General features: G+C 35.0%; 1 protein-coding gene across 2 annotated transcripts; it reads right to left on the bottom strand.

The window, feature by feature from the left end:
- Positions 1-5,128: 5,128 nt before the first annotated feature.
- On the bottom strand, positions 5,129-9,216 carry ddit4 (DNA-damage-inducible transcript 4). Of its 2 annotated transcripts, none has more exons than XM_061909799.1 (3): positions 9,062-9,216; positions 8,751-8,916; positions 5,129-5,927 (listed from the first exon to the last, which is right to left on the bottom strand). In XM_061909799.1, the coding sequence occupies exons 2-3, from the start codon at positions 8,911-8,913 to the stop codon at positions 5,440-5,442; spliced, it is 651 nt and encodes a 216-aa protein (XP_061765783.1). In that variant the 5' UTR covers positions 8,914-8,916; positions 9,062-9,216; the 3' UTR covers positions 5,129-5,439. The 2 variants fall into 2 exon arrangements, with proteins under 2 accessions (XP_061765783.1, XP_061765784.1); XM_061909800.1 differs by having other exon boundaries at positions 8,751-8,913; positions 9,062-9,183.
- Between the last annotated feature and the right edge of the window lie 271 nt (positions 9,217-9,487).

The raw sequence follows: 9,487 nt of genomic DNA, 5'->3' as shown, positions 1-9,487 counted from the left end.
TATTTTAATATAATCATTTTTTTTAAATGTTCCTCAGTAGTCACGTACAAATTTGTGTGAATTATGCAAACTTATTTCAATTTGGTCCCCTTGAACCATATTAACTATTTTCGTCCAGGGTCCCCAGTAAGTACGAACAGTACATTACTTCATCAATCCAGAGATTTAAAGACGTCAATGAGCTAACTGGGCAGTGGCCGTTTTACCAAATGTTTTTTATTCCTCCTCAAGCTGTAGAAAGGTTGGTCCCCACAAGTTCTGATCAAAAACTTGGTCCCCATTCCAAATGACAGCCACTGTGTGTGTGTGTGTGTGTGTGTGTGTGTGTGTGTGTGTGTATGTGTGTGTGTGTGTGTGTGCGTGTGTTCTGGCAATGCTGACTTAATGGGGACACCGCTCTGTTTACACAGTCACCTTTAGGGGACCTCTGACGGTATGGGGACACAAAAAACAGGTTCCCTAAAGGGAAACCTTTAATTTAATTTAATTTAATCATTTTTTTAAATGTTCCTCAGTAGTCACGTACAAATTTGTGTGAATTATGCAAACTTATTTCAATTTGGTCCCCTTGAACCATATTAACTATTTTCCCCCAGGGTCCCCAGTAAGTATGAACAGCACATTACTTCATCAATCCAGAGATTTAAAGACGTGTATGAGCTAATTGGGCAGTGGCTGTTTTGGCAAAAAAAAAAAAATTCTCCACAAGCTGTAGAAAGGGTGGTCTCCACAAGTTCTGATCAAAAACTTGGTCCCCATTCCAAATGATAGCCACTGTGTGTGTGTGTGTGTGTGTGTGTGTGTGTGTGTGTGTGTGTGTGTGTGTGTGTGTGTGTGTTCTGGCAATGCTGACTTAATGGGGACATCGCTCTGTTTACACAGTCACCGTTAGGGGACCTCTGATGGTATGGGGACACAAAAAACAGGTCCCCTAATGGGAAACCTTTAATTTAATTGTATTTCATTTGAACTTTTTTTAAATAGTCCTGAGTAGTCACGTACAAATTTGTGTGAATTCTGCAAACTTATTTCAATTTGGTCCCCTTGAACCATATTAACTATTTTCCCCCAGGGTCCCCAGTAAGAATGATCAGTACATTACTTCATCAATCCAGAGATTTAAAGACGTGCATGAGCTAACTGGGCAGTAGCCATTTTAACAATTTTTTTTTATTCCTCCGCAAGCTGTAGAAAGGGTGGTCCCCACAAGTTCGGATCAAAAACTGATTATTAATGATTATAAATTATTATTTTTAATATTGTACATTATTTAGTAACTTTTATCTATTTTTTTTTTTACTTGTATATAATTTAAATGTATTAACATACTGCTACATCTATATTTTTTTGGCCATTTTTCCCCCATTATTTTGTTATTCATAATATAAAAAACAAAGATTTTCATAATATTACAATTATTATGTATTAACTGCATTGTGCCATGCTGAGGTCAGTTTATAATAGTTTGAACATCACGTGTAACTATTTAGATTTTTAATAAACATAAATGATAAATAATGATTATCAATAAAATATAATAACAAATTGTTTGATTTTTTTAAATAATTTACTTATATGATAAAATGAGCAAATGTAGCAAATATATTACTTACTAATACAATTTAAATTGAGTTTATTTCCATTATTCCATCCTCTTGCGCATATCCGAGGTCGGGTCGCGGGGGCAGCAGCCTAAGCATGGGATTATATTAAATATCGAACAGCGTTATAAAAGAATAAAAGATGATCATGAATAAAGATTTATAATGGTACTGTAATTACAAACATATCTAAAAATCTAATATTATTTTAGGTATATGGAAATTGTATGAAATACAATATAATTGTTTTTACTAGTCTAATAATCCAATATGATCAAATATATTAATTACTAATATAATGTCAATGATAAATATAAATAACAAATATTGAAATAATTTATGGGTTATACTTGTATAGCACTTTTCTACTTTCAAGGTACTCAAAGCACTTTGACACTATTTCCACATTCACCCATTCACACACACACACATTCACACACTGATGGAGGGAGCTGCCATGCAAGGCACGAACCAGCCCCCATCAGGAGCAAGGGTGAAGTGTCTTGCTCAAGGACACAACGGACGTGACGAGGTTGGTAGAAGGTGGGGATCGAACCAGGAACCCTGGGGTTGCTGGCACGGACACTCTCCCAAACGCACCACGCCCGTCCCCATAAAACAATTATAAAACAATTAAAATAATTACTATCGTTTTGTGATAGCATTATAATGATACAGTAATTACTTATTTTTTTACATTTAATAAAAAATGTTTATCGATAGGAAAATCATAAAAAACGAAGCATGATTGTTTTAATTATTTTAACTTATATAAATGATCAAATGTAACAAATATATTACTTACTAAGTTAAATAATTTAATAGTATTAATTATTGACATATTTTATAAAATAATAAGCATACGTTTGTGATAACATTATAAAGATAAAATATATGTTCATGTAATAAATAATATTTTAGGCACATGAAAATTCTACACATATAATTGTTTTATCATATACTAATACAATTATAAAATTTCCCAAACATATTCATTACTAATAAAATCTAGATATTTTAAGAATAATAAATATTGAAATATTTTATAAAACAAAATAATTACTATAAATTATTGCTAGCAAAAAATATGTATAAAGTTAATTTTATTTTAGGTATATGAAAACTATATAAAATAAAATATTATAGTTTTTATTAGTATAATAATCCAATATATTAATTACTAATATAATGTAAATAAGTGAATGATGACACATATTTAAACAATTTATAAAACAATAATCATCATAAATGTGTGATAATATTATGATACATCCATCCATCTATTTTCTACCGCTTATTCCCTTTTGGGGTCGCGGGGGGCGCTGGCGCCTATCTCAGCTACAATTGGGCGGAAGGCGGTGTACACCCTGGACAAGTCGCCACCTCATCGCAGTATTATGATACAGTATTTACAAAAAAAAATACATTTATCAAATATTTTTTATGTAGAGGAAAATTATAAAAAATAAAGTATATTTTTTGTAATGATCAAATATAACAAATATATTAATTACTGATTTAAATAATTTAATATTAAATATTTAATTTTTTTATAAAATACTTAGCATACATTTGTGATAGGATTTAAAAGAAAAAATATATGTAAATGTTATTTTAGGTATATGAAAATTATGAAAAAAATACAATATAAATGTTTTTATTATATAATAATACAATTATAACATTTCATAAATATTCATTACTAGTATTATATAGCACAGGGGTGCCCATCACGTCGATCGCGAGCTACCAGTCGACCGCGGGGGGTGTGTCAGTCCATCTCCAGCCAGGCTTTTAAAAAAAATAGACCTAAAAATGAGTGATCATCAATCTTCACCAAGACGTCACTTAAATGACATTCACGGTACCGGAGGGTCTTGTGAGATGACGCTGGCTGCTGCAAGATCATTATTATGAAAATATGACCGAGAGGAAGGCCAGAAACACTTTTTATTTCAACAGTCTCTCGCGCCGTACCTTCCGTCAAAACTCTAAAGGCCGACTGCACATTTCCTATCTTCACAATAAAAGCCCTGCTTCATGCTGCCTGCGCTAACTAAATACAGAGTCTCGGAAAGCTGGCGTGCACAAGCGATCCCTCAGAAAGCTGGCGTGCACAAGTGATGAGACTCTTATTTTGTTAGCGCAGGCAGCAGGAAGCAGGGCTTTTATTGTGAAGATAGGAAATGTGCAGTCGGCCTTTAGAGTTTTGACGGAAGGGACGGCGCCAAAATAAAAAGTGTTTCTGGCCTTCCTCTCTGTCATTTTTTCATAATAATGAACTGGCAGCAGCCAGCGTCATCTCACAAGACCCTCGGGTGCCGTGAATGTCAATCAAGCAAGCTACGGAATTTGCCGCCAATGTTTTTCTTGTAAAGTGTATGGAAGCTGGATGAATTAGATGCCAAAAACCAACCACTTTCATGTGGTATTGTACAGAAAGGAGGACTTTTTTTCTCCTCCATTTGAAAATGTGGGCGTTATCATCATTACTGTCTGATTCCAATCAATGCAAGTCATCAGAATCAGGTAATACACCAACTTATATTCTTGTCTTTGTGAAAGAAAGACATCTATATGTGTTACACATGCTTGTATTATCATTAAACACATTTAACTTGTTTACAAAAATGTCTCTTTCATAAATAAATAAATATAAATGATATATATAAATGAGGTAGATCCCCTCGAGTTGGTCAATTGAAAAGTAGCTCGCCTGCAGAAAAAGTGGGGGCACCTCTGATGTAGATATCCATCCATCCATTTTCTACCGCTTATTCCCTTTTGGGGCCGCGGGGGGCGCTGGCGCCTATCTCAGCTACAATCGGTCACAATACGAAGGTCCTGCAGTCCTGGGTTCAAATCCAGGCTCGGGATCTTTCTGTGTGGAGTTTGCATGTTCTCCCCGTGAATGCGTGGGTTCCCTCCGGGTACTCCGGCTTCCTCCCACTTCCAAAGACATGCACCTGGGGATAGGTTGATTGGCAACACTAAATTGGCCCTAGTGTGTGAATGTCGTCTGTTTATCTGTGTTGGCCCTGCGATGAGGTGGCGACTTGTCCAGGGTGTACCCCGCCTTCCGCCCGATTGTAGCTGATGTAGATAATCTAATAATAATAAATATTTAAACATTTGATAAAACAAAATAATTACGATAAATTATTGATAGCAAAAAAATATTTTAAACTTTTTTTTAGGTATATGACAATTATATAAAAAAAAATTGTTTTTCATTAGTATAATATCCTGATATGATATAATGAAAATAACAAATATTGAAACAATTCATAAAACAACAAAATAATTACTCTAAATGTCTGATAGTATTATAATGATACAGTGATTCTAATATATATATAAAAATATACATGTCATATATTTTATTTTAGGTATAATGTTTAATGGTTGAGTTTTTTATTTTTTTGTTGTATGACCTTTTTAGGCATTTTTTTTTAACTTTCCTATTAAAAGTGTTTTTTAAATCGATGTGTTTATTCGTAAAACCAAGACATAACGACACAACATGATTTGTTAAAAAAATAATTTATTCCTTTTTTTTGCTACTATATGAAAATAGAAAAGAAAAGTGCAATGTCGTGAACATTTGAATATCAAACAATAAATTAAACTGTGGGAGAAGCATGAAGGACACGTCCACACAGGCGGGGAATGACACTAGAAGCTGTTTGCTCGGCGTACAATCAATCAAATCATCCGCATTTTTGCTCCTCCCGAAATTGAGCGTATCGCTTTAGCTGCCGTCAGGTGGCGGTTTCCGTAGAAACGGAGGTACGCTGGGAGAAGGTGAGGTTTGTACCGCGGGACATCCTTTCCACCTTCAACACTCCTCGATGAGAAGCTCCTCGGAACAGTACAGTTTCTTCTTCATCACGAGGAACCCCGTGCTCAGCTTAATCGCCTGCGAGGGAGATTTGGGGCTAAAAAGTCCTTGGATTTTAGGCCACAGGCCGCCGGAGTCCAGCCTCAGCACCAGAGTCAGCTGGAAGGTGGGCACCAGGTAAGGGTCCACGGAGAGCTGGACCACGCTCTCGTAGCAAAGCGGGCCCCGCTCCACGCAAAGGTCGATGAGCGCCCCCCGCAGGCCGCACGGCTCGCTGGCTGCCAGGTGGAGGAGCTCCCGGCCGATGTGCTCCAGGAGCTTCTCCGGGATGAGGAGCTTGGCGCACCTCAGGGCGCAGTCCGAGTCCTTGGCCTCCTTGAGGCTGCTCTCGATGAGGTCCACCACTTCTTTCAGGATGGTCTCCTCCATGGGGTCGTAGAAGAGGTCGTCGGCGGAGGGGGACAACTCGCCGGAGACGTCGGACGCTGTTGGAAGACACCGAAAATTAACATTTACAACAAATGTGCATCGGCTCTATTTTTCAGGCAGGGGTCTCGAACCGGCGGGCCGTGGTCCTTATTTACTTCTTTTTTGGACCGAGGTTCAAACTTTGTCCTACTGTTATTTTTTTAAATGTAATTTTAAAGTCCGTTACATTCAAGTTCGAAGCTCGGATGGTAGAGTGGGCGTGCCAGCAACTGGAGGGTTCCAGGTTCGATTCCCGCTTCCGTAATTCGAGTCACTGCCGTTGTGTCCTTGGGCAAGACTCTTTACGCACCTGCTCCCAGTGCCACCCACACTGCTTTAAATGTTGGGTTTCACTAAGTAAAGTGCTTCAAGTTACTAGAGAAAAGCGCTATATAAATATAATTCACTTCATTTTTAATCTAGTTTCAACATTTGTCGTTTGGTTAAATTTCGATTTAAGTTTCAATGAGTATTGTTACATTGTTTTTTAATTTAAGTTCAAAAGTTGGTCGTGGAGTTATTTTGGATTGAAGTTGAAAGTTTATCGTTTCATCTTTTTTTTTTGTTTAAATTTCAAAATGTTTTTTTGTTCAAGTTTTTTGTTTTATCATTTTAATTTTTATTTTCAAACTATGTCATTTTATAATTTTTAATTTTATTTAGTTATAAAGTTTGTCTTTTCGTAATTTTTTTTGTTTAACTCTGTCAAAGTTTGCCATTTTTCTTTTTTTTATCTAAGTTTCAAGTCAGCCATTTATTTAATTCAAATTAAAAGTTTGTCACTTTGTCATTTTTAAAAATGTCTTTTGACGTTTGTCGCTCCGAAAAAAAATGTCATTAAGTCAAGTTTGTCGTTTTGTAATTTTTGTTTTTTAACTTTGTCAAAGTTTGCCATTTTTCTTTTTTTTAATCTAAGTTTCAAGTCGGCCATTTATTTAATTTAAAAGTTTGTCACTTTGTCATTTTCAAAAATGTCTTTCAACGTTTGTCGCTCCGAAAAAAAATGTCATTAAGTCAAAAGTTTGTCGTTTTGTAATTTTTGTGTTTTAACTTTGTCAAAGTTTGCCATTTTTCTTTTTTTTTTTTATCCAAGTTTCAAGTCGGCCGTTTATTTAATTTAAATTAAAAGTTTGTCACTTTGTCATTTTCAAAAATGTCTTTCAATGTTTGTCGCTCCGAAAAAAAATGTCATTAAGTCAAAAGTTTGTCGTTTTGTAATTTTTGTTTTTTAACTTTGTCAAAGTTTGCCATTTTTCTTTTTTTATATAAGTTTCAAGTCAGCCATTTATTTAATTTAAATTAAAAGTTTGTCACTTTGTCATTTTTAAAAATGTCTTACAACGTTTGTCGCTCCGAAAAAAAAATGTCATTAAGTCAAAAGTTTGTTGTTTTGTAATTTTTTTTAAATAACTTTGTCAAAGTTTGCAGTCATTTTTAAAGAAAATTAAGTTTAAAGTTGGCCATGTATTAATTTAAGTTAAAAGTTTGTCATTTTAAAAAAATGTCTTTCAAAGTATGTCGCACCGTCATTTTTCAAGTTAAACAAAAAGTTTGTCCTATCGTCATTTTTTTATTTACCATTATGAAAGTTAGCCATTTTGTCATTTTTTTTAATTTAAGTTTAAAGTTTGTAATTTTTTAAAATGTCTTTCAAAGTATGTCGCTCTGTCATTTATCAAGTTAAGTCAAAAGTTTGTCACTTCGTCATTTTTTTTTAAATAACTTTGTCAAAGTTTGCAGTCATTTTTAAAGAAAATTAAGATTAAAGTTGGCCATGTATTAATTTAAGTTAAAAGTTTGTCATTTTAAAAAGATATCTTTCAAAGTATGTCGCTCTGTCATTTATCAAGTTAAATAAAAAGTTTGTCACTTCGTCATATTTTTTTTAAATAACTTTGTCAAAGTTAGCCATTTTGTCATTTTTAAAGAAAATTAAGTTTAAAGTTGGCCATGTATTAATTTAAGTTAAAAGTTAGTCATTTTTAAAAAAAATGTCTTTCAAAGTATGTCGCACCGTCATTTTTCAAGTTAAATAAAAAGTTTGTCCTATCGTCATTTTTTTATTTACCATTATGAAAGTTAGCCATTTTGTCATTTTTTGAAATTTAAGTTTAAAGTTTGTAATTTTTTAAAATGTCTTTCAAAGTGTCGCTCTGTCATTCATCAAGTTAAGTCAAAAGTTTATCACTTCGTCATTTTTTTTCTAATCAACTTTTTTAAAGTTTGCCATTTTGTCATTTTTTTTAAATGTAACTTAAAAGTCGGCCATTTATTAATTTAACATACAAGTTTGTCATTGCGTCATTTAAAAAAATATATATATTTCCAAGTTTTTCGTCCATTCCTTTTTTGTAGATTGAAGTTTAAAATTGGTCATTTCTTCGTTTTACTTCAAAGTTTGTTGTTTTGGCCTTTTTAGATGTCGGTAGAAAAAATGGACGGATGGATTTATTTCAAAGTTTGACATTCCGTCCTCTTTTTTTACATTTTTTTTTTAATTCAAACTTTGTCATTCTAGCATTTTTCATTTACTTTCAAAGATTGTCCCATCCATCCATCCATCCATCCTGTCATTTTTTCAGTTTAAGCTCAAAATATGTCATTTTTAAATTTGAGTTCAAAGTTCACTATTCCGTTATTTTAGATTACCGTTAAAAAAAAAAAATCGAAGTAAAAAATGTGTGGTTCCGTCCGACTTGTATTTACCATCAAAGTTTGTATTTCAGGTTATTTTGCACTGAAGTCCACTAAACAAGCACTAACGTTATCCCCACGGCTGGTCTTCTAACATTGACCAGAAAGGATGGGGTCCTTGGACTCCCAACGGTTGCTTTGTTCACCTGAGTCTGAGAGGTCGCTCCTGCTGCTGTTGTTGGACTTGGACTCCAGGCTGCTGAAGTCCGCCAGTCTTTGCACCATTTTGCCCCACGACAACCTCCTGGGACTGCTGTCCACTGGAGAAGGAGGTGGACTGTCCGAGCTTTGCATGTTTGTCAAATGCATCTGCTGAGGAAAACACAACAAAAAAAGATGTTACTGAAGAACAAAGAAAATTGCTTATATATATGTTCTGGCCTTTTTTTTTTTTTTTTACCGTAAAGGCATGTGTAGCGCGCATGCAAAAACAATAAAAAGGCTTCAAAGTGCTTACCTTGTAAGGAAAAGGCAAATAAAAAAGGCGTTTATTGTTTGCAAAAACAACTCCTGTCCTCCGGCGTCTTCGGACTTGCCTCTTTTCCAGCTGTCTAGCTCTGCGGCGACTCGCTTGCCCCGCAACAATGTTTATATACGGCCGCCGAGGCCACGCCCTCTCCTGCGGCGGCCAGCCAATCAAAAAGCGAGGGCACGCCGTCTCAGCCCTATCCTGCCTGGCAACGCGCGAGCAGCGGCGAGCAGAGGAGGCGGAGAAAACAGTCCGGGTAAAAAAAAAAAAAAAAACCGACAAAAGGAGGGCAAGTGGCGATGAATAGCGGACCCTTCTGTTGTGGAAAGGTACCAAAACATGCCTGGGCTTGTCAGTGGCTATGAATTTTGATTTTTTTTTCTCCTTTATTCTGTGTCCGAAGCGAAAAAACAC

Source organism: Nerophis ophidion, linkage group LG08, assembly GCF_033978795.1.
Source record: "Nerophis ophidion isolate RoL-2023_Sa linkage group LG08, RoL_Noph_v1.0, whole genome shotgun sequence".
NCBI lineage: Eukaryota > Metazoa > Chordata > Actinopteri > Syngnathiformes > Syngnathidae > Nerophis > Nerophis ophidion.
The sequence above is the reverse complement of the archived record's forward strand: the minus strand, read 5'-3'. Positions and strand labels throughout refer to the sequence as shown.

Excerpts from the sequence above, each read along its gene's own strand:
- ddit4 (XM_061909799.1), bottom strand. The coding sequence starts at position 8,913 with ATGCATTTGACAAACATGCAAAGCTCGGACAGTCCACCTCCTTCTCCA. Across the intron at positions 5,928-8,750 it reads GAGCGACCTCTCAGACTCAG|CGTCCGACGTCTCCGGCGAG; the intron begins GTGAACAAAGCA and ends GTCTTCCAACAG.